Genomic DNA, 23,411 nt, shown 5'->3' on the forward strand with positions numbered 1-23,411 from the left:
TCTGCAGCTGCCTGCTTTCACAAAGGGTTACTTGTAATAAATTAACAACTCACCTCTTCACAGTTAAAGGTCACTTCAGAACTTGTGGCATATGGGGAGGAAGGACAGAGGGGAAGGGATGCACATAAAAGTATGGCCTGCAGAAAGCTAGGTTTTACATTAAAAAAAAAAGAATCAGCTAAAGGCACCAGAGTTCACTCAGCCTATTCAAGTGCTTCAAGAATTACAATTTCAAAATGCTGGTGCAACCTCCTTCTTTATTCTTGGCATAAGTGTATGTGCATATAAGCAGTGGGAAAGACATATTTTTAATTGCAGTGTGAAACATGTTGCTCATTGAGAGAAAAAATACGTAGTTATAAATAGAAGCGGAAACTAAACCCAACACTTTACTTGATTATACAGAAAAGGCGTCACTTGTTCCCCACATACAGCCTCTAGGTGTCTTGTCCTCCATACTTCAACTGACACTCCTGTTTACTACTCCTTAGCTGAGTGATGTCTATAGAGCCAAAGTACTGTGATCCAACTAATTGCTTTCACAGACTCACAGAATGGCTGAAGGCAGGAAGGCACCTCTGCTCAGAACAGGGTCAGTGAGAGCAGGATACTGAAGGCTGCGTTCTGCAGGCTTTTAATTACATTCAAGGATGAAGGGTACACAACATCCCTGGAAAACCTGTTCCAGTGTTCGGCCAACCTCGCAATAAAACATTTTTTCTTATGTTTAAATGATTTTCCTATATTTCAATTCATAGCCATTGTCTCTCTTCCTTCCACTGCCAAGAGGATTCTGGCTCCACTTTCTGTACTCCATCACATCATGTATTCAGACACATCAATAACAAAACCTTGAGTCTTCTCTTCTCCAGGCTGAACAGTCCCATCTCACTCACACTCTCCTCAGATGTCACATGCTTGTCCAATCCCTCATCCATCTTCAGGGCTCTTCACAGGACTCACTCCACTACCTCCATCTCTCTCTTGTACTGGAGGACCCACAATTGGACACAGCACTCCACATGTGCCTCTCCAGAAAGGAGAAACACTCCATCTCCTCACAACACTCAGCCTAATGCAGCCCAGGCAGTGAGGACCTGCCCTTGCCACGAGCACCAGTTCTTGGCTCATCATCTACTTGTTGTCCACCAGGATCCCTGGGTCCATCTCTGCAAAGCTGTTTTCCAGACACTCAGACACAGCCTGTACTGCTGCCTGTTGAGGCCTCTAAGAATGGCAGCACAATCCTCTGGGGACTCAAACACTTCCCACTTTTGCATCACCTGCCAACTTGCTCAGAGTCCTCTCTGCTCTGTCATCCAGGTCATTCCTGAAGACTGAGCAGCATCACTCCATTATCCCTCCCTGTGGAACACTGCCAGTGACTGGCCTTCAGCTGGACCTCCTGCTGCTGATCACAACCTTTTGAGTCTGGCACTTCTGACGGTTTTCAGTCCACCTCACCATCCACTTACCTGGTCTGCATCTCATCAGTTTGTCAAGATATGGAAGGAGGTGTCAAATACTTTGCTGAAGTCATAAACATAAACAAGTCATAAACATAAACAACATCCACTCCACCAAGTCAGTGATCTCATGGTAGAAAACTAACAGACTGTTCAGACATGAGTTTCCTTTCATAAATCTATGCTGACTACTGCCAACCAGTTTCTTGTCCTTCATGTGTTTGGAAATTACTCCAGGAGGTCAACGTGAGGCTTGAGTTCCCCAAATTCTCCTTCTTTTCCTTCTTGAAAAGATGATCAATTTTTGCTTTCTGCTACTCCCCAGGAGCCTCCCTTAAGGTTTCTTCTGAGAAAATCAATTTTCTGTCTGGAACTAATCTCCTCTGAGATTTTATTGTGGGTTAGGCATTGTATCAGATCTGTCTATGCGACCTTTATGATGTATGAATGAAAATAACACTTGTTTTTCAGATATCAGGCTGGGTTGCAGCAATGATAGAGAGAGGAGAGAATGCTTTATACTGTGGAAGCAAATATAACCTAGTGTTACTGAATGACATTTGACAGAATAAAATCGGTCTCCCAAAGCAAAAACACTGCAAATAAAGTTATCTTTACTTTTGCAATCAATCATAACAAAGAGCAAGCATTCATATGAGGGCTAGGAAAAGAAATTAAGCCACATAAAACATAACTATTCAAGCAATTCCAACACTCATTCTTACTTACATGATAAACTAAAACACCACCTTGCAGATTAAAATGTATTTTTTAGAACATATATACATCCTGTGAGCTACAATGACAAAGACTGACCATGCATTATAACAGCATCCAACTTTCCTGTGAGGAACTATGCTATTACAGAGTTTTTGGCAAAAATCATAATCTGTCCACAATAAGCTTTAACACAAGCAGTGTGGCAGAATTAATTCCCAAGAAGTTACCTTTCCTAAATGCAGGAATAGAAAGGATGCTGAATAACTTCTGTTACAATAGGTTAAGTTGGAAACAGCAATGGGAAGGAACTGCTACAGGCTAGAACCAGGTTCTAGAGAAGTTCCTATGTAATCCACCACATAATTGGCAGATATTAGAGCACTGCTTTTTTCAACACTGTCAAGAGATGCCTGAATTTATGTGGTTTGTCCTGTGCCCATTTCTTCCATGTCTTTTCTTATTTATTCTGTTTCTTTCCTCATCAAACTTGTGCTTCCCCAAACTTTGCTTAGTCACATCATTCTTACTACTTTCATGAAAGCAATCTAACATAGTACAAGCTGTACAGCTTTTCTCTCTGCACACAAGTGCACCCAGGAGAGTGGAGCTGCAAGGCAGTACACCACTGAACACAACTTTGGTTTTGTGCTAGCATAGCTACGGTTTCTGCAGTGCACGAAAATGCTTCATTAACATTTTAAATAATGTCACTGGGTGCTTTAGCTACATTTCCTGTACAGTGGAGTTAGCTCACTATGGGTTCATCTTAAAGCAGCTGTTTCCAGATACCGAGTAGGCATCCCTTTCACTTTAAAAAAAGGCTAGAGAAACTGTTCAATCAGTCCTTTCCAGTTGTCTCATCTGCTAATATTTGAATACAAAAACAGAGTTAATGCTACTGTTTTATGAAAAAGCAATAGTTATTTGGATCTTAAATGCTGTCCTATTATCTCGCACAGCTTACACAGCTGTCATTATTCATTCTAGCTCTTTCACTTGAGAATAAAATCTGAATATTAACTACTCTCTGTTTCTTCCACTTACAGAATTCAAACCTTAAACTCCTCTTGTTTCTTCCAAGAGTGCAGTAAATGTATCAGGTAGAGAGGCGGGTAGTTAATAACCATATCCAAGAGCAGCTACGTTCAACTAAGAGGCATAGCTGTAAATTCCTTGGAGAGGATGGGAAAAAAAAGATACAAAAGGAGAAGGGGAAAAAAGGAAAAGACTACAATGCAACAATGTGCTACATACGGTAAACAACCAAAGCGGAATTTCCCAAAATGGTACCCACTTGCAAACTTCTGTTAGCATAGCTGAAGCAGGAAGACTACCAGGTGTGATTTGTAATTGAACCAGCAGAAGCTCCTACCACTGACTTAAACTAGCTAAACTGGTTTAACTGACTGAGCTTTTACTGGTACAGCCTGTTTGCTTCCTGAGCAGGGTTTTACTAGATGGCCCCGAAGCAAAGCTCTGCTATAAAGCTGCTGCATAGCAGGAGCTCTCTGGCAATACATTACACTAACACTCTTATAACCATGAAAGAACAATGGTACACCACAGCAGGAGATGCATATTCCTACCACAAGTTAGGATGTTCATCCATAATGTCTACAAAGAACATTTTGGTTTTGTATTATTTTATCCTATGTATCTTTGCATCTGTGGTGGTTTACTTCACAAATCCATCATGTGACACCTTTCCGCAGGTCCTACTTACCTGCATTTCCCCAACAGCAGCAGGAATGCAAAATCTTACTACTTTGAGATGAAGTTGAATAAAATGATGGTGTCACTATAATGGCAGCACAGTACCAAGAATGCTGTTTGAAGTTCAAGTCTCCCCCTGTTACTCCGTATCATGCTCCAGTGATGCAAACTTCCCTTTTCTCTCAAGCAGTCTAACCAGCTAATATTAATTGGCTTTAACTAAAAATAATTGCCTGTAGCCAGTATTTATCTTTAATTTCATTGCTTGTTGCCAGATCTGATGAGAGGATACCAAGTCTGGGAGCCTAGTCAATTTTTCCAACAACGCAGTCTAGTAAGAGATAGTAATTTAGCCTCTCCCTGTAAATCCTGTTTTTACTTTCTGAATGTCTGAAAACATCAGCAGAAAACAAATACATCTGTTAGCACTCATTAGCAAATCCTGGCACTGCTGGTTGTTAAAACTCAAATCCCATCTCCCTGTCTGTCCTTCCACATACATTCTTCAATAGTAGGACTTGAGAATCTCATTTTAGTACAGACAGGCTCAATCAAAGGCGTGACCAAGAAAGCCTCCACTAATATAACCAGTCTTCAAATAAAAACCTCTTTCTGACACAGGTATAATAAGTATTTTCTCTCATTCTTTATGGTGCTCAGTGTCATGGAGCTACAATTTGACAGCAGAAGGACACGGTACAGAGATTGGAGAGGCAGGTTACCAACACATTACAAGTAACTCCAGGCATAAGTAAGGCAGCCCTGCAGGAGTTCTTCAACCCTGTAACTTGTACACCCAGTTTCAGCTCCATGAGAAAATAAAACCCACACAGAAGCTGTGGGGTGGGGAAGTGGGAAGAGAAGGGCAGCTTCTAATGGAAACACATGAACCTTAAAAAAAGCAAACTACTGGGAGTACAGTACACTCAGTTTAAAGAGACCAAACAAAAACTGCTCTTTTCTAAATATCTGAATGTTCACTAAGGAAATAATGCAGTGGTAAAAATCCCAGCACAAAGAAATGGGGTCAATATTACAGAGTGTCACTGCAAGTGTCAGCAGGGTTCAGAGGCACAAGCAACACACATTCTACTTATTCGTAAAACCTCTCAGATTTAAAAAAAAACAACCTTATGCAATTGCTTAGTGGAGTAAAAAAGGCTGAATTAATGGATGATGCTAGAGAATAAACTTCCTTTCTTTATTTTGTAAAGTGAAAGTCCCTTTAAAAATAATTTCTCATACCTTAATTTGTATGTTCTGGTTTTAGATCCAGGGTTTATTTCTGCATACAGCGTACACACCTTATGCACACCTACTGCATGAACACCTATATATGTATTGCTGAAAATACCAGGAAAGGGATTATAGTTTGAAAAAGAGCATTTATTTTACAGTTTAATTCCTCCACTTACTCAAAAGTTTCCCCTGATGTCTACCAGTTTGAATAGTCTTTAAAAAACTTTCACATTGTCTGAAAGGCTGCAGAAGTTCATATTACCTACTAAAAACATGTCAGATGACAATAGAGAAATTGGAAAGTTTTCTATGCAGAACCACAGAGCAGCTTATGACTGAAATACAGTGCTCAGTCCCACAAGAACTGGTGGATGTAAGCAGTTGTATCCTCCTAGTTATTCCGTGAACTACTGAAAGGAGGTTTCAAAGTACATATGATCTTTCCTTCTGCAGGGAAAAATACTGGTGATATCTCACAGCAAGCTAACTCAAATCCTTCCAGGATTTTAGTTTAACCTTAGCATTATACACTTTTACACAACATCAGTAACAAACCAGTTTTTGTTTTTTAATTAACCATCATTAATTGTGACAATTCGTTCATGAAAACTGATCAACTCAAATTCACAACCATAGGCCTTCCAGTGCTCTCAGTTTGAAGGGACAGATGCCTCAAAGAAAGGTAAATACAGTAACACACCACAGACCATTACTAATCAACTGAAGGTTGCAAAATTAATAAGGTGTGTGGGAACAGAAGAAAAAACTTAGCTTATGTCCTTCTGTACACACACAACACCACCTTTCAGGTAATTCCACTTAGAAGAACCTAATTTCATGAAACAAATTATATAGCAACTATTCGACTAAGTTTCAGAATTAGACTCCTCTAAAACAAAAGGGAAGCATTAAAAAATTTACTGAAAGCTACATTGAGACACATGTGCACCTTTTTGGTCGGTGAATTTTAGATATTTTTTATTCAAGATTGTTAACGTGGTAGCTCTGAATTACAGACATTTTTCCATCTATACTTCTGCAATTCAATCTTGGAAGGAGGTCATTTTAGAAGGAGGAACAAATTACATTTTGTCTTTGTACTGGACAGTACAATAAAATTAAGACATAGCACATCTGAGAAGCATAAAGAAAACATGAAGATCTGAATTTTATCTTCTTCTACCTATAATTATTAGGTACTCATTGGGCCAGTGACTCAGCAGTGGCTGATGACAGTGTATGAACCATGTCTCTGAAGTGCCATGGCCATGTGATGCAGACAAGGTGACAGCAATGTGCAGTAGGACAGCCAGTCTGCTCACCTGCTGGCAAGGCCCTGGGGGCAGCACTATAAGGAAGCTTGGGGCAGGGAACAAAAACAAAAACAAAACAAATCAAGCAATTAAAAAGCTGATAAACACAGGTGGCAAAAGGAATGCTGAATGTCAGGATGATCTTGGCTCCAAATACAAAGAGAATCATTTCCACCCAAAAGGATAAAAAGGATTTTCATTTGGTTTGTGTTATCAGTTATTAAGTAAACACTGACAGACAAATCAGGCTGCCCAAACACACCAAAGCATGTTTAAAAGGGAAACTAAGGCTTAGCTAAGCTGGCTATCGTGAACCAGTCAAAATAATGGGAATAACTTGCAACCTTAAGCAATCAAGAAAGTTACGAAAGAGGTTTCTGTTTTAAAGACGTTTTCTGTTGGAAAGGTGTTTTTAACAAGGCTTTTGACAATATTGGCTTATGGTTTCTGGGAAGGTGAATGCAAGTTCTCTGGAAGAACGAGTACTGAATCAATCTTTCAAAAGGTGCAGTGAGTTCTCGTGAAGTGGGAAATAGACAAATCGAGGTTTTGTGAAGCAGCAAATACACAGACCTTGCACAGTCTTGAATTACTTGTGACGCATTTATTTCCCTCAATATTCCCAGTCAAAAAAAAATTTCAATAAAAGCAGAAGTCACTACCTCCTTCTGTAAAGATGACAGGTTTGCCTTGTTCCTTTTCACTGGCAAGGAGGTACCAATGTTATTTTTAAAAACGTATGCTTTACTTGTTTCTTGCCTTTCATTCCTCACCATCCCCCATCACAACCTTTAGCGCTAAGTATCCATGACTGAAGAAGTCTGAAGTCAAAACTAATAACTCATCCTATTACAGGATGGTAGTTTACTTGCACTTTTGTCTTTTCCAAGGGTAACTAAACAACTAGAATGTATATATATATGCAATAATATATTTCATATGGCTGTAACGAAGCCAAAAAGTGAGGATTACGAGACTCACATACACTCATCTCTTTCCAACTCTGAAGAGAACAACATGTTCCCTGATCATAAACCTAAACTGCTCTAATGTACTCTGTCCTATTATAATTTTACCAACAGCGCCAGTGAAATTCTAGTAGAGTAAATAATTAAGTGACGGCAAGAAATGGTGGATCCTTTAAGGACTGTCTTCACCATCAGCTTCCCCAATGGTTCCCATAAGATTTTAGGAGGAAATTGCAGCACTTACAGACACAGAACACAAAGATACCTAATTACTCAAACATTATTTCTAATAGCAAATAATGCAAATAGTTTGTCATTTCAGTTGATACTGGAACGACACTTTATAAAAACATGAAAGCTGTTAAATGGTCTATACATGATACCTCACAAAAAACCCAGCACTTCTGTACATAGAAGTAAACCCCAAATACAACAGAGAAAATCCAAATAAATTAAAAATCAACATCTCTAAACAACCCCCACATACACACATATATTTACTATTAATAAATTATAGTGTTTAATCAGAAGTAAACAGTACCATTAAGTCATGACAGCAGCAGTTAGAGCAACTAGTCTTGCAATCCCTGATAGCTTTCTTTTTTTCTACATGTCCCTCTTGTTCCCATCTTCATTCTTACTTACTGTTATTGTTACTTAAAATTTAAGTAATACAAACTGAAAGAAAATCAGTAGATGAAGTCTGGATCATTGTAATGGAGAAAATGGACTATTTGGCAGACTAAACTTGAAGTACAACCCTTCACAATTACGATTATTAAATGCTGCAGCTACACCACAGGCATTCAGAATACTCTTTCTCTTACTTTTTTGCAAACAAATATTAAAACCATCAGAATCAGATAATGTTTCCTAAAGTAGAGGGAATCCACCTCAGGGCCTTGTAATTAAATTGCAAAAAAGGTGGAAATATTGACAAGTATTCACACGTTATCTTCAAATAGCAGTGGGACTGAACTGCAATTCAATTTTCTAGGAGCTTGTGTTTTAAGAATCTTAATGATTTTTTTGGTCCTGCCAGGAAAAATCAGATACACAGTTGTACTCTCTTTAAATCCCAAACTGTAGAAGTATATTTTTCAAGATATATATTTGCAAGATATATTTAGCAAATGCTGCTAAGCACCTCTACAGATTTTACCTACAGAGAAGAGTTTCTCACAGCAGCCTCCTCCAACAGTAAAACAATTGCCAGAACAAGTGTGAAAATGAATCAGACCAAAATACATGGATTACTAGCATACCCACCCACACACAATCTACAGAGAAAATAAAAACATCCGGAGCTTGTAAAGTTGCCAGAGGGGAAAAAAAAAGAAAAAACTGATTTCAGGGAAGAGAAAGTATAAGTTCAGGACACCTTCTCTGCCTCCCAACCTTTTAGGGCTAGGCTGGAGAAACGCCATCAACCATCTAATCCTATCAATTCTATAAATCCTTATGGAAGCTACTTTAAGAGGTTATTGCCATAACCACATTGAATTCTCTATATAACACAGACTTCAAATAATAATAGCATATAACTAAGCTCTGAAGAAACTGAAGCTACTTTAAAGAATTATGATATTATATCTCCAAAGAAGTTATCTTTGAAAAGATAACTTCTGGATAGCACATTCAGTCCATGTTTCAGTCCCTGATTAGATTCTCCTCATGGCTTGGAGTTTCAGAAAGAGGAAAACAGAAAAGTGGTTAGTTTCCCTTTTAGTCCAAATTTGTTGTGTTTTGCGGGTATTTTTTGTAATTTACAATTTAAACAACAGCAGATTTTAAACAGGAACACTCTATTGAGGTTTTCTTAAGAATACAAAAGACAAACCTGAACAAGAAGAGGAAATAATTGAGTTTCCTTTGTATATTAACTTATACTACCTACACTAAACTCTGTCGGTAAAACAATATTATGTGTATTTAAATAATAATGTTTTTAAACATCAGCAATTACAATGCATAAAGAATGAAAAGCAACACATTTTGTTTGCGAAATCATAAATTTCATAGAATTATAGAATGGTTAGGGGAGGGGACCTTAAAGACCATTTCCCTCAAATTCCCCTGCCATGGGAGAAGTTGGATCCATGGCTGGATTTCCATCAGTTCTATCAATATACAATTACAAGTAAGCCAATGTCTTTTCAGAAGGTTACTTTTTGAAATACAATGTACTAGTCACTAAAAACTAATAAAAACCTTAATACTGAAGCTTCACATTACTGTGTGTTCACTACATGAGTGCTGCACGTATTTAAAACCCTCTCACTTTCACATACTTTATAAAATGTTCACAGGCTGGTTCCCACAAAATATCCAACAGCTGACAGCCCCAAACAACAACAATTTTTCCTGTCTGTTCCACACCCCCACACTCCCCCGGGGAAATCCCCCTCTCAAAGCCTGCCATGAAAACATATCCAACAAACTGATCACCACCAGCCAGCCAACTCCACGCTTGCCCCCACGATAAACATACGGGATCCATTCTGCTGACTGCAATGAGCATGGCACCCTTCCCATCCAGCTGGGAGTATCACCAGTGACCTGTCACAGGGGATGGGAAAGAGCCTCTCTCACTGCCTGGGAGTCTCAGATCACTTCCAGGCCAAACACTCAGGGCAGCTGCCTCACTGGGAGCTCTCCCATCTCCTCTGAATCCAGACGAACAGGTTGAGGTGTGACATCATTTGTAATCATGCCGTGGGCATCCAGGAGAGCCCAGAGTGCTCAATTCCCTTGTAAGAGCGAACACAGCCAAGTCAGAGACTACTGACTGGTACAAGACCATCTTGCGGATCTGTGTCTTTGAGGAGATGGGTTGGGAGAGGGAGAAAGATTTTGTTTTATTAGTTTTACTTTCACTGCAGTAAGAGCAACAATAATACAAAATAACACACCCATGATGTTATGTTTCTCCCCACAAAATCTTAATTGCTGTTGACAGAAACAAAAGCTCAAAGAGGCAACATTTTCACATGATGGAACCAATCTGAGTTTCTTTCACTAATTATATTCTCTTACATTTCACTGTAAGGATAACAAGTTTAATGGCCATACCCAGAACTTGGAATAAGAAACTAGTAGTCCTGGCTTTTATTCCCAAGACAACCTAACAGTTAGGATGCTACAATCTAAAACATTTCCTTAAAACAAATACATAGACAGTATTCTAGTAAGATTTCCAACACACACACACACACACACACAAGAAGTTCAGTAACTGAATTGCAAATTCCTGGCAAGTATGCATAAAAAAGAACAAAATCAAACCAAAAAGCCCAACATAACCATTCACTGAATCATAAAGCAAGTTATCTTTTCAGGTATGGACAGAAATAACATTGCTTTCCCCAGTCTATATACAACCTCAGCGCCTCCACTGATGTCATAACTTTCACAGAATCACAAAATATTGTGAGTTGGAAGGGATCCACAAGGACCATTGAGTCCAACTCTTAAGTGAATCGAACTGCGACAAGTGGCTACTTGGGCAAAGCTGACTCAGACATCACTCAATTAACAGTATTCCGAGTGCTGAGGGGAGCAGTGAAGGCAATACAAACCTACAGCCCCAAAGCAAAAGCAGGAAGTCACAGAGGTGTCAGAGAGTGCAAAAGTTACTGGCTAAGCAGGAGGGAAGTTGGTTGCTTCTCTGACCAGCAGGAGTTGGTTGCTTCTCTGACCTGACAGGTACCAAACAGCACCTGAAGGGCCAGGGAAGCAGAAAGCATTGCAGGAACCAAAGTGTTCTGGGATATGGGGAATATTCTCTTTTCCCTCCCAGGAGCCAAACTATGGCTGCAAAGGGCCCCTGCATGTGCACGGGACCAGTCTTATGAAAGGTTTTATGAAAGCACTAACAGGGATGGATAGGGACGTGTAACAAGCACAGGGGTCTCAGCAAGGAATCACTCACAGTCCCCTGCAACCTCAGGATGGTTGTGGAAATTAAAATCAAACAAACAAAACACAGAGAAGAAAATTAAATGACAAGCAACAGATAAGGACCTCCACCATGTACTTATGATTCAGCATCAACATCCCTGACATCCTACAACTAACATGCACTATTTAAAGATTGCATTCTGATTGATCACCATAACTGGTCTACTCTGGCCTCAAATCAGGAGGCCTGGAGACACACCATCTATAACACAGCTGTCTCCTTTGAGAAACACACGCAGGATCACCCTCGAGGAGAAAAGGCAATGCAGAAAGAACCGTGTATTGCAGAATATACCATCCAAAGAGTCTTTCTGCTGTGCCTTTTGCAATCAGATATGTCTGTCACGTATTGGCCTCATAAGTCACCAACGTGCCTGTAACAAATGTGGATAGAGCCTTCCCAAATCTTCATTCACGAAGCCCAGCCATGATGATGATGATTCTGCTTGCATAACAAGAAATCCAGGTTGCTGTTCTGACCCGAGCCAGCAGTACAGCTACACAAACTCCCTATCCTGTTTCGTTGATTCTAAAACACAAGCTATACACCAGAATTGCAAAAACAACTACCACTAAACTTCTTACTTAAAATAAATTTACCCCCAGTTCTGCTAACAATATTGGCAAGCTCTCTGGAGTACAGACAAGCTTTAAGGTTGTCACACGCAGAAATTCAGTTTACCAGTATAACACTATTCAATCCCACATAGAATTCGCTTTGAAAATTAAAGCCAGCAAGCATGGCTCTGCACCAGTTTCCTGCTTTCTGCATCTTCATTTGCTATCAGCAAAATCTGTCTCAGACACTGTCACACTTACAAACACAGTTTTGCAGTGCAGAGTATGGATTTCAAGTTAAAGTTTTCAAAACAGAAAGATATTGAAAACCAACTTTATACCGTGTAAATGAACAACACTGCAATCACCTGCTACCTCCTCTTTTTCAGCTGCTTAACTGAGAAGTAAAGCAGACAGCCAGGAACAATACATAATTCTCCACTCATACTTCTATTTCTCTACCTGAAAAATTGAAAGAAAACAGAAAAAGACAACAACCAGATACACCTTCATACATTTCTTACGTATTCAGCACCAGTAACTCTAATAAAAGTAGGTATCTTCAAAGATGGACAAAGGTAAGTCAGATCTTAAAGAGAGACCAAAGATTTTTTTCTCATATTTAGATGAACTTCTTCCACAAAATCTTCCAAGTGACCATAGCCCCAGACTACTCAGCAATGAAAACAGAAAATAAATTTCAAATACCTTTTCTGTTACGCCTTGCATACTGAATTGCAGAGCATAAGAAGGGTATGAATCTCTTTTTCTCGTGGCTGTATAGAAAAAATTCAGAGCAGTTGTTTTGCAGATTCAAGAACAGGAAGCACCTCTGATACAACTTCATAGTGAAAGTCCCTTGAAAAAAAAGTACTGCACATGTACTGCATACATATCATTGCTACCTCCCCTTTCCTTTTCTTTCTCACATCTGTCTTCAGACAACTCCACTTCAGTGTTCTCCTAATTTGCATTTATTTCAAGAAATTTAAAACCACTTTTTCTACAGGCAACTCCAAAAGTCTTTTCCACATTCATGACCTACTACTCCCTTGAAAAATATGGGGGGTTTTATTTGCTTAAGTAACACTTTACATTTTTGTCTTTTCATAAACATTTCAGTATACTGCATTTCCCTAATTTTTTTCATTTCTGATTTCCGTATCTTTTCTTCCAAACTGCACCTCCATAATCTGTGCACAAATGCTAACAGAGACCATTCAGGACTCCTTACCATGTTAATCCCATGGTTTCATTTCAGCCAAACATTCAATTTTTGCAAACCCCAACAGTTTATTTGGAATGTCATCATGAACTTATTCAAAAGGAAATAAAATCACAGGAAGGAAAAGTGAAGAAATTATTCCCACCACTTGAAGGTAGAATGCAAAGCACCTCAAGAATTTCATGAATAGTTTTTACCTTCGAGTAACTTTATCAACTACTCTTAGAACCAACTCTGACAAGCAATGGGAATTTGGAGTTGCATTCAAGTTCACCACTCATCTGTAGCACCTCTTTTTGCCTGCCTCTTAATTACCTTGTTGACACACACGTTGGCAATGGGGCATGAACTGGTTGCTGGTGAGCTCCACTCTGCATACACTGGGTCAAAAATTTTCCAAAAACAAAAGAGAAAGTTCACAATTACTTATAATCTTACTGGGCAGAATGATCACACTCAACCAGCTTTCTAATGGGATGGCTGTTTTGTTTGACTATAGCTCTCCAGATACAAGGAGATTTACACAGGAAAAACTGAAGAAACATAAAGGTTTTCACTCAAGAGATTCATAAACTAACTACACTTTTGGTAAATTTTTATCTTCCACTCCATGTTACCTAATTTAGAGAGGAAATGCTCAACTATGAAAAACGTATTTGACTTTAAATTCTTCCTCAGTCTCAGCTTGAACACAATGTGGTTTTTAGTTTTTTAGAAGACAGTCTTGGATGCTGACTAAAAAAAAAAAAAAAAGAAAAAGGAGGGAAGGAAGGAAAGAGCAGGGAGTAATATTTTATGAGAATGGGTGCAGAGCTAGGAGTTGGACTTGGTGATCCTTGTGGGTCCCTTCCAATTCAGTGTATTTTGTGATTTTGTGAACTTTCTATTGAGAAAAAGCTATTTATATTTTAATTATGCAACAGGATGCCACAGTTTGAAGTAATTTTAGAAATAAGAGGCCTTAAAAATGAGGTACTAAGGGGGAGAACTTGCAAATATTCATATTTAGATTATTATATTTCCATAGCAGAAATTCAGAGGCCACATTTGTTTAGAACACTAAATCCAGCACCTCCTAAATTCAGCAGCAGATTCAGCCAGGAGAAAGCTTAGAGGAAGCCTACATTTGTCCCACAGAACTTCACAGTTCATCAGAGTTCAAGCAGAAAAATATTACCAACACATAATGAGAACCAAAATAGTTTCTTCCCCCTACCCCAAAGTGCGGATTTTCAGAGATTAACAAGAAACAGGGTATCCATTTTCCTCCTCCACTCCCTTTCATCTCACTGAGGCTGTTATTTCCTCCTAATCTTTACGGCCTGACGGACACAGAGCTGTTCGTTCTTCTTGGCAACGACAGGAGCAAGGATTAGGATGGGAGTATGTTTGTCCCCACAGAAACACCTGAGGCTCCTGTGTCCACCCCCACACCCCCCGCTATGGGCTGGCTACATTTGCCACCAGACCACTTTCCCAAATTACCTCGACATATGCAGTGCTATTGAAGCAAAATGAAATTACTTCATTATGTGCATATGTCTAAACACACAACAGGCTTACACAGTTAGAAGAAGAAAAAGAAAAAAGAAAAAGACACTTATACCCTTAGAAAAGGGAAAGTACCAAAGATCCTCTGAAGCTGTTGTAAAAGATTAACATAAAATCTATTTATGTAATTTATTGTAGTTCTGGCTCTCTTTTTCATAATGGAGAGCCAAGTTTATAGAGTTTTATAGAAACTAACAGCCTAGTCTGCAATGACAAATCAAGGAGGCCCAGAGGTACTAATAGCTGGCCTCTTATGTGCAGACATATGTGTGCACACAGATGCCAGTTAAAAAAAAAAAAAAGAAAAAAAAGAAATAGATGTTTCTAAAACTCTGAATGGCTTTCCTAAAACCAGAATTACTGCAAGTTATATGGAACATTACACAAAATACAAAGTAATGATTTTTTGAAAAGTTTTTTATAGGCAACTGTATGGAAAAATCCACTTTAATTATTGTCAACTAGTTTAACCAGGAATAAATATTCACAAAAAAAGCTTCTATAAAACCTAAGAAAGCGTTCCAGAGAAGCAGAAGCAGTTACAGAGAAGAGAAAATATTTCAAATGCAGTGACATGTAAGTTGTTCTAGAATAACCACTTTGTTCTCACTAAGTCAAACATAATCACTGAACAGCAAAGAAATGTAGGGGTAGTTTCTTTTATTTTCAGCATATCAAAACTACATTGTGTTTGCAAAGAAAGTAATCTTTTCTTTGTAGCACTGCCTCAATAGAACATTGTAATGTATCTATGCAATGTATTGTATATATGCAATATATGTGTATATGCAATCTATTATGGTTTTGGATATAAGAAATATCATGATATAAAAGTGGATATTTACCCTGAACAGCACAGTACGTAAAACTTATACACACAACACAAGAACAGTTCCACTTTGTACTCACTCTTACAAAGTTGTCAGGGAACAAACCTCTTCTGCCTTTGAGCTGTCCTTCCCACCAGCCTCCATCATCTTTCTTGATGTTGGTGATTATGTCACCTACAGTGATCGTCAGCTCATCATCATGTTGAGCTTTGTAGTCAAACTCCACTATCGCCTCCACTAAAAGAGAAACACACATGTGCATAATTATTAACTACATTTCAGTTTTCATGCCTTTTAAAGGCATAAGAAAATATCAATGCAATTATACATTCTCAGTGAATTATACATTCAGCTTAACCAAGAGAGCACATCAAATAGCCAACATGTAATGGTAACATTCTGTGGGTAACTGCTGCAAGAGAGGCCAAAGTGAAAAAATACAGGAATGCCTATCATGGTAAGGCAACAAATAGCATGCATTTTTCTTTACTGTTTAGAGGAAATCAATTTGTGATGCTTCAGCAGTATTTATTCTGGCAGCATTACAGAGTTTATTTTTATTTCTTGGACAAATTTTAGCTTTTGTTCACAGGATTTCTAAAGCATTTTATTTCTGGAAAGGTTCTCAAATTCATAAGTATTTGAAGCCACTGCAACTACTTCGCTAAATGCATCACTATCAACCCAAAGAATATTTAAAAGGAATTTTTTGCATCATGCTGAGTTTCACTGTTGTTTATATAGAAATGCAAAGCTTTGCTTCATGACCATGCTCCCACAGGGTTTCACCAAAGGGAGAAAAATTTACTTTCACTTGTGATTATGTATCAGAGGATCAAGATGAAATAATCCTACTGCTCTGAATGTCTGTTATCAGATTTGCATTATAAGCTTGCTACCATTATATGGTGTATCTCTGTCTTTTCCCAAGAGGTCTCCCCGTCCCTGGAAACCTACAGAGAATTAAAGAAGTCATAAAGACAGAAAAATTCCTTCAGATAATCAAAGATAATAGACCTGGGGTGTTCAAATATGGTTTGAAGTGGCCATAGTTGTATTTCATGGTTCATCATATATCTACTAGGAGGAGCCAGTAAGGTCTAGGACAGCCATATCTGTAAAACCTTAGTCCTGTTTACTTCAGTGGAAAACCTTGCCCCAGGATGTTCCACCGAACATTTAGCACTTCAACCATTGAAACAGCAAAATGAGAACTAGTAACAGGCATCTGCTTTCTGCAAGCTCTAGCCTGCAAACAGGCAATACCAGCTCACAAAGCAAAGCCAACCATTACACCACAGACAGCAAAAAGGTTCTGCCTAAATAAAAAGCCCTGCATACTAAATTGAATTAAGCTGACAGGAAAGCAGAGTTACTTCTTTCCACCCCCAAAATGTCACACAGTCACAATGCTGAACATCTCTGTCCCTCCTCCAGAGCCTGCAAGTCAGAGCTAAAACAGTGTTCTGACTTTTGGATACATACCAGGCACAAGTTTATGGCTTATAATATTCAACTACTGCTTCTTCTGTGAAGTCTAAAACCATTATAAAACCAGTTCACAAGAGGCCTGCTAAACTACATAATGAACAGCAATAGAGGAAGAGTGGCACCACACATTACAAGCTGACATGCAAACAGAACATGAAAAATTCATCACTGAAATTTATCTGAAAAATCAGAGTCAGTCAGGCCCGGAGGGACCTCAGGTCTCTAGTTAGGTTCAAAGCAGGACCAGTTCTGAGGTCAAACCAGCTTACTCAGGGCTTTGTCCACATCGGTCTTGAAAACCTCCAAGGACAGAGGTAGGTAAGGCACATAGGGGAATCTGCTCCATTGTTTGACTGGGAAAAAAGTTTTCTCTCTATGGAAAACTTGTACCAGTTTTCATCCGTTGGTCTTGTTGCCCCACCATGCACTGCTGTGCACTCACTCCATCGACTTCTAGGCACTGTCAGGGTGCTATTCGGACCTCTCGTTTTCTCTTCTCCAAGATAGACACCTGGAGTTCCTCTAGCCTCAGGTCCCTCTGCTCTTTAGCACATGAACTGTTCCACCAATTTGGTATCAACCACAGACTTGGGGAGAATGCACTCCTTCTCCAGCCATTGATAAAGATGTTAAAACACAGCAAGTCCCAGGACAGCCCCTGGTGGTACTTCATTTATTATCAGCTTGCAAGTAGAGTACAAACCACTAACCACTACCTAAATCACACAATGTAAGCCTGAGATCAGCTCAGCTGGTTACAGCATGGTGCTAATAACACCAAGGTTATGGGTTTGATCCCTGTACGGGCCATTCACTTTAGACCTGGACTTGTTGATCCTTGTGGGTCCCTTTCAACTCAGAATATTCTGCGAAACATCTGAGGTTGGAAGGCACCACTGTAGACCAAACCTCCTTATTCAAAGCAGAGACAGCTAAAGCACAGATTGCTCAGGGCCTTATGCAGCCAGATTTTGAGCATCTCAAAGGAAGGAAATTCCAGTGTTCAATCACCCTTAAGATTAAAAATGCTTTCAGACACATCAATAAAATCACCCTGAGCCTTCTCTTCTCCAGGCTGAACAGTCCCATCTCTCTCACACTCTCCTCAGATGTCACATGCTTGTCCAATCCCTCATCCATCTTCAGGGCTCTTCACAGGACTCACTCCACTATCTCCATCTCTCTCTTGTACTGGAGGACCCACAATTGGACACAGCACTCCACATGTGCCTCACCTCCTCACAACACTCAGCCTAATGCAGCCCAGGCAGTGAGGACCTGCCTTTGCCATGAGCACCAGGTCTTGGTTCATCATCTACTTATTGTCCACCAGGATCCCTGGGTCCTTCTCCACAAAGCTGCTTTCCAGACACTCAGACACAGCCTGTACTGCTGCCTGGGATCATTCCTCTCCAGCTGCAGGACTTACTGCTGCCTCTGCTCATGAGGATCCTGGTAGCCCATCTCTCCAGCCTGTGGAGGCCTCTAAGAATGGCAGCACAATCCTCTGGGGACTCAAACACTTCCCACTTTTGCATCACCTGCCAACTTGCTCAGAGTCCTCTCTGCTCTGTCATCCAGGTCATTCCTGAAGACTGAGAAGCAGCAGCCCCATTGTCCCCTCCCTGTGGAACACTGCCAGTGCTGCTGATCACAGTCAGTTTTCAGTCCACCTCACTGTCCACTTACCTGGTCTGTACCTCATCAGTGTGTTAAGATATGAGAGGCAGTGTCAAATACTTTGCTGAAGTCAAAGTAAACAGTGAGTCAGTGATCTCATGGTAGAAAACTAACAGATTGTTCAGACATGACTTCCCTTTCATAAACCTATGCTGACTACTGCCAACCAGTTTCTTGTCCTTCATGTGTTTGGAAATGGCTTCCAGGATTATTTTCTTCATCATCTGTCAGTGGTTCACATGGGGCTGACCAGTCTGTAGTTCTCGACAAAAAAAAAAAGAGACTTCTTGTTCTTCCTGAAGACAGGAGGTACATTTGCTTTCTTCAAGTCTTAAGGAACCTCTCCTAATCAGAGTGACTTTTCCAGTCACTATCAAGAGGGGCCTCCCACTCTGAGTTAGCTCCCTCAGCACGTACCACACCAGGGCCACAGCCTTGCACATGACCAGTTGGTTTAAATATTACCTAACCTGATTCTCTTCCACTGAGGGAAGGTTTACCTTGCCCTGGACATTCCCACTGGTTTCAGAGCCTTGAATGGGCCAAAGTCTTCCCTCTTCAAGTCCAGGGTTGAAATCCTGCTTTCTGCCTTTTCCCTCCTCCTTTCTGGATCCTGAACTTTTATCATCTCGTAGTCAGTGGAGCCAAGGCTGCTCTCAGCCTTCAGATCAACAAACAGTTCTTCTGCAAGTATGAGATCGAGCAGACAACACACTCCAGAAACCTCCTGTATTACTCACACCCAACCCAGTCCATAAACAAACTTCTCTATCCCTCCAGTAGATATCAGGGTGATTAAAATCCTCTATGAGGGCCAGGTCCTGCCAACATGAGCCAGATACCAGTTGTCTGAAGAAGGCCTCATCATAACACTGCAACTGCATGAAGACATGTAATTCCTCTTCTTTGCATCCCATGCTATATGAATGAGAACACAGACTTTTCAGAGAGGCAACCAGCCATGCTGACCTCCCAGAAAAGAGTAGCAGGTAATTCTGAAAGGCACTTCCTTGTCTATACAGATATGCTTGAAAAGGGCCTCCTTCAGTCCTGACTTTTTTGATTAGAAGGTCCCCACTGTTTGTACCCCCACACATTTTGTTTGCCAACCTGGTCCACCAATTGCTCATAAGATAGTTAGCAAAGATACTTTTGCCCTAGTCAGGTGGATCCCATCTTTTCCAAGCCAGAGTCTTACAATCATAAAAGCAGAATTCTGTTGTTGACACCAACTATGCAACGAGCTGTTACCCACAGGATCTGTCCACTCACGCTCACACCCTTCACTCTCACCCAAAGCATCAAAGAGAAAAACACCCAGGCTCCCACACCCTTGGTTGTCACCCCAGAGCCATAGTCACAACTGATACTTTCCAGATCACTACAGGCAGTATCATTGAAGCCTACGTGGGAGAGCAGCACGGAATAGTAATCTGAAGGCCAGACAAGCCTTGGCAGTCTTGCCACAGTGTTCCAGATCCAAGCTCCTGGCAAGCAACAAACCTCTCTAGATGACAGGTCAGGTCAGCAGATGGGAGTCTCCACTCCCCACAGCAGGGAATTTTCCTACTATTATCCCTTGCCACTTTCTCCTGGTGCTCCTTCATGGCTCGGATTAACCAGACTGGTAAGGCACTGTACAATAACTGAAAACAGCATAAATGGAGACACTTCTGTCTTCAAATGTTGGTGGCATTATTAAAGATGGAGCAAGACTCTCGTCACCTATAAAAGCACTGAATTTGTTCCCTACTTGCAGATCATGAGGTGGAGCAGGAGCCTTCCTCCTGGTGTCAGAAGTTATAAACTTCAGGCTTTCAGACTTGCCATTCTGGGAGTCTCCAGACACAGCCCAAGAGGCACAGACTCCATCTGCACTTCCTTCAGGAAAGCTGGAGGTTTGGTCTCTTGAAGCCTCAGGGACTTGAAGATCTAGAAAGCCCAACACTCTGAACTCAGCCAACCAACAGATTTTTAAACCTCCTTAGCTGTTCTGCAGCATCTTGCCACAACTACTGCATCATTCCTCACCACCTCTGGCAGAGTCTCTGGACCCCTTCTGTGCCAACTGCCACACAAACTAGAAAATCTGTTGAACTTAAACTGACCATTCCAGTTAGAGAAAATATAAAAAAAAAAAAAAAAGGAAACACATTTCTAATATATGAATGAGAGTCTCTAAAAACAGCAACAATATTACCCATATAATTATAAATATATATATATTTACATATGCACACATACAAACACTTTTGCCCAGAGCAACCAGTGAATTTGGTTCAGAATTTGTATTTACACAATAGCTCTCTAAAGATTACTGGATCCAAGTAGTGGCACCAAGGTATATATGCATCAATGAAAATTTTTATCTCCACAGAACACAACAGCACTGTGGCTCAGAAAAGGCAAAATTCAGACTATTTAGAGGGGTATTTCCAATTTGGTTGAAACCCAGGAAATATCTTTTGAAAGCAAGGCCCTGTATCCTCATTTTTAAGCAGCTTAGGATGCACTTGCTCTCAGGACTCAAAACTTTTTGTATGTGCTAAGTCATTTCTCCTTCCTACTTAGGAAGTTTTTAAATCCTACTCTGATTTTGCTATGAATGCAATTCCATACTGCTTTGAGTTCTAAAAAACCAGGAGGCAGTTAGAGAGCTGGAAGGGGGACATGGCAATGGAGCAGGGATTCAGGCTGGCTCCAACTACTCCTCAACATTCAGACTGCAACAAGACATAATGAAGGAAGACAAACAACTTTCCCACCCTTTAAGTCCCATGATTTAAAAGAGCTCTAGGATCTGTTGCTGTGCTTGCAGTTTTCCCTTAAGAAGGCTGTAAAAATGACGTTTACTGACAGTTTTGTTTTCTTATTAATTAAGTTCTCTCTCTTATGTTGAGAGACCGAAAGGTAGGATGGGGCTGTTGACCTAACTGTACAGCTGTTTGGGTAGGCAGGAGGCACTGGAATTAACTCCCTGAAGTTTGTCTGCCTTGCATTAATTCACATACCCACAGCTGCAGCTGTTCAATCACTTTTGTTTTACTGGAAGTTGGTTTAAACAAACAAAAAAACCTCCTTTACTGTGCAGGCTTTTCTCTGTCTATAAAAGTTTCCAATTATTAAAAAACACATATAAATATTTTTAAAAGCTGTCTCCTCTCAGAGAATTTGATTACTGTAATATAAGTGTGTGTAAGCTGTCAGAGACACATGAATCACCAAAACAGGACCACACAATCAAGATGTTTATAAACTCTTCAAAGGAAACCAAGAGCACAGTTTGGAAAGAGGAATAAGAGCACACCTAACAAATGTGTAGATTGTGACAAACTGATGGGAAGGTACTTCTGAGATCACTCAAAATTGTCATTTATCATACTACTGAAATTTAGAGACCATATTACAGCCTAAAAGTGCTTTATAATTTATAGGTCCATGCAGTTGCAGTTTTTAAATCAACCTCATTTTCCAAAGCATGCTAAACCACACAACCTTCTCAAAGTGTGTTTTGAAAAATTCGTTTTGCCAGTTAACTTCAGTCTTCTTTGTTTCTTTTGAGGTGAAATTTTGTCTTCATGGAAGCTGGAGAAAACACTGATCCAGGTATGTTAAGAAAAAAGCAAACCAGAGGTTGTGTTTCACATCTGTAAGTACAACAGACCACATTTCTGAAGTGCTGCGCTAGATTTCTCCTCAAGAGCTGGACTAAAACAGTGTCCCAGTTTGCCCAGTGATTCATGATGTGAGAAAACACTCCATGGACAGTGAGCTCAAACTAATTTTATTTGTTACCCAACAAAGGCTGGTCTTAGGCCTAGCTCTGCCAAGGTAAACAGATTGTTACATTAACAGCCAAAACTCAAATCCCTTTTAAGCCAAGAGCAAAATAAAATGTCAGAGTTGGGACAGAAAGATCTGGCTTTGCTGTATTGAGAATTTTTCTTCAAAATATTGTACCTCATGATGTCTGTATGTCTAATCTGCCCCAGCTTGCAAACTCTAGCTATCAGATTTTCTGCTGGAAGAAGGCATTTTTTACGTTAGGAATGAAATCCAATATCAAAAGCTATTCAAGTTATTTTGATCTACAAAGGGAACATTCATTCTCATGCCAACACAATCCGCTATTCCTAGCCTTACATTACCATCAATCCAAATTGTAACATAAAAACTCACGGAACAGAATCAAAGCTAGTTATTAACAACCCTGCTGGAGACTGGCACAGTACAACTCATTACTGCAGTGTCAGGGAATAAGATTTTTTTAATTTAATGCTTACTGGTTTGGGTTTAAAATATACAATTTGAAATGTTAATGCTATGAACCAGGCATTGAAATGTAACCTGTCAGCTATATTTTAAAAAGTGTATCTGGAAAAAAACTGTTGATTAAAAGTTTAACTAGTCCTACCTTTCATTCCCCGAGTTAGTGTCACATATACATGTGAAATTATTTTGTTGATAATTACAAACATTTCTTTTACTGTTTAGTTTGTTTCCTTGCCACCTTTTAAATTACAAGTAGAATCTAATCTCTTAAACTGACCTAGTCAGAATTTCTTTAATAATGCCACAAACATCTGAAGACAGAAGTGTCTCTGCCTATGCTATTTTCAATTATTATAGAGTGCCTTTCCAAGCAAGAAATAATAAAGAAAAAAAACAGAGATTTGCTACTGCGCAACAAAAGCCAT

At 39.7% G+C, this 23,411-nt stretch overlaps 1 protein-coding gene across 10 annotated transcripts in view; it reads right to left on the bottom strand.

The window, feature by feature from the left end:
* Window positions 1-23,411, bottom strand: part of SH3KBP1 (SH3 domain containing kinase binding protein 1) — a 217,967-nt gene that overhangs the window by 178,695 nt on the left and 15,861 nt on the right. For 7 of the 10 annotated variants that reach the window (XR_010428559.1, XR_010428558.1, XR_010428560.1 and 4 more), the window contains exon 2: window positions 15,623-15,780. The exons of 1 other annotated variant lie outside the window; for it this stretch is intronic. Coding sequence is in view for 4 of the 9 variants with exons in the window: in XM_064646750.1 (XP_064502820.1) it covers window positions 15,623-15,780 (158 nt within the window). In the remaining 5 variants the exon portion in view is untranslated. Of the gene's footprint in view, window positions 1-12,645; window positions 12,682-15,622; window positions 15,781-23,411 lie in introns of those variants that run through there. 2 more of the 10 variants (XR_010428562.1, XR_010428561.1) reach the window with 2 other exon arrangements.

Source organism: Pseudopipra pipra, chromosome 2 (genome assembly GCF_036250125.1).
Source record: "Pseudopipra pipra isolate bDixPip1 chromosome 2, bDixPip1.hap1, whole genome shotgun sequence".
NCBI lineage: Eukaryota > Metazoa > Chordata > Aves > Passeriformes > Pipridae > Pseudopipra > Pseudopipra pipra.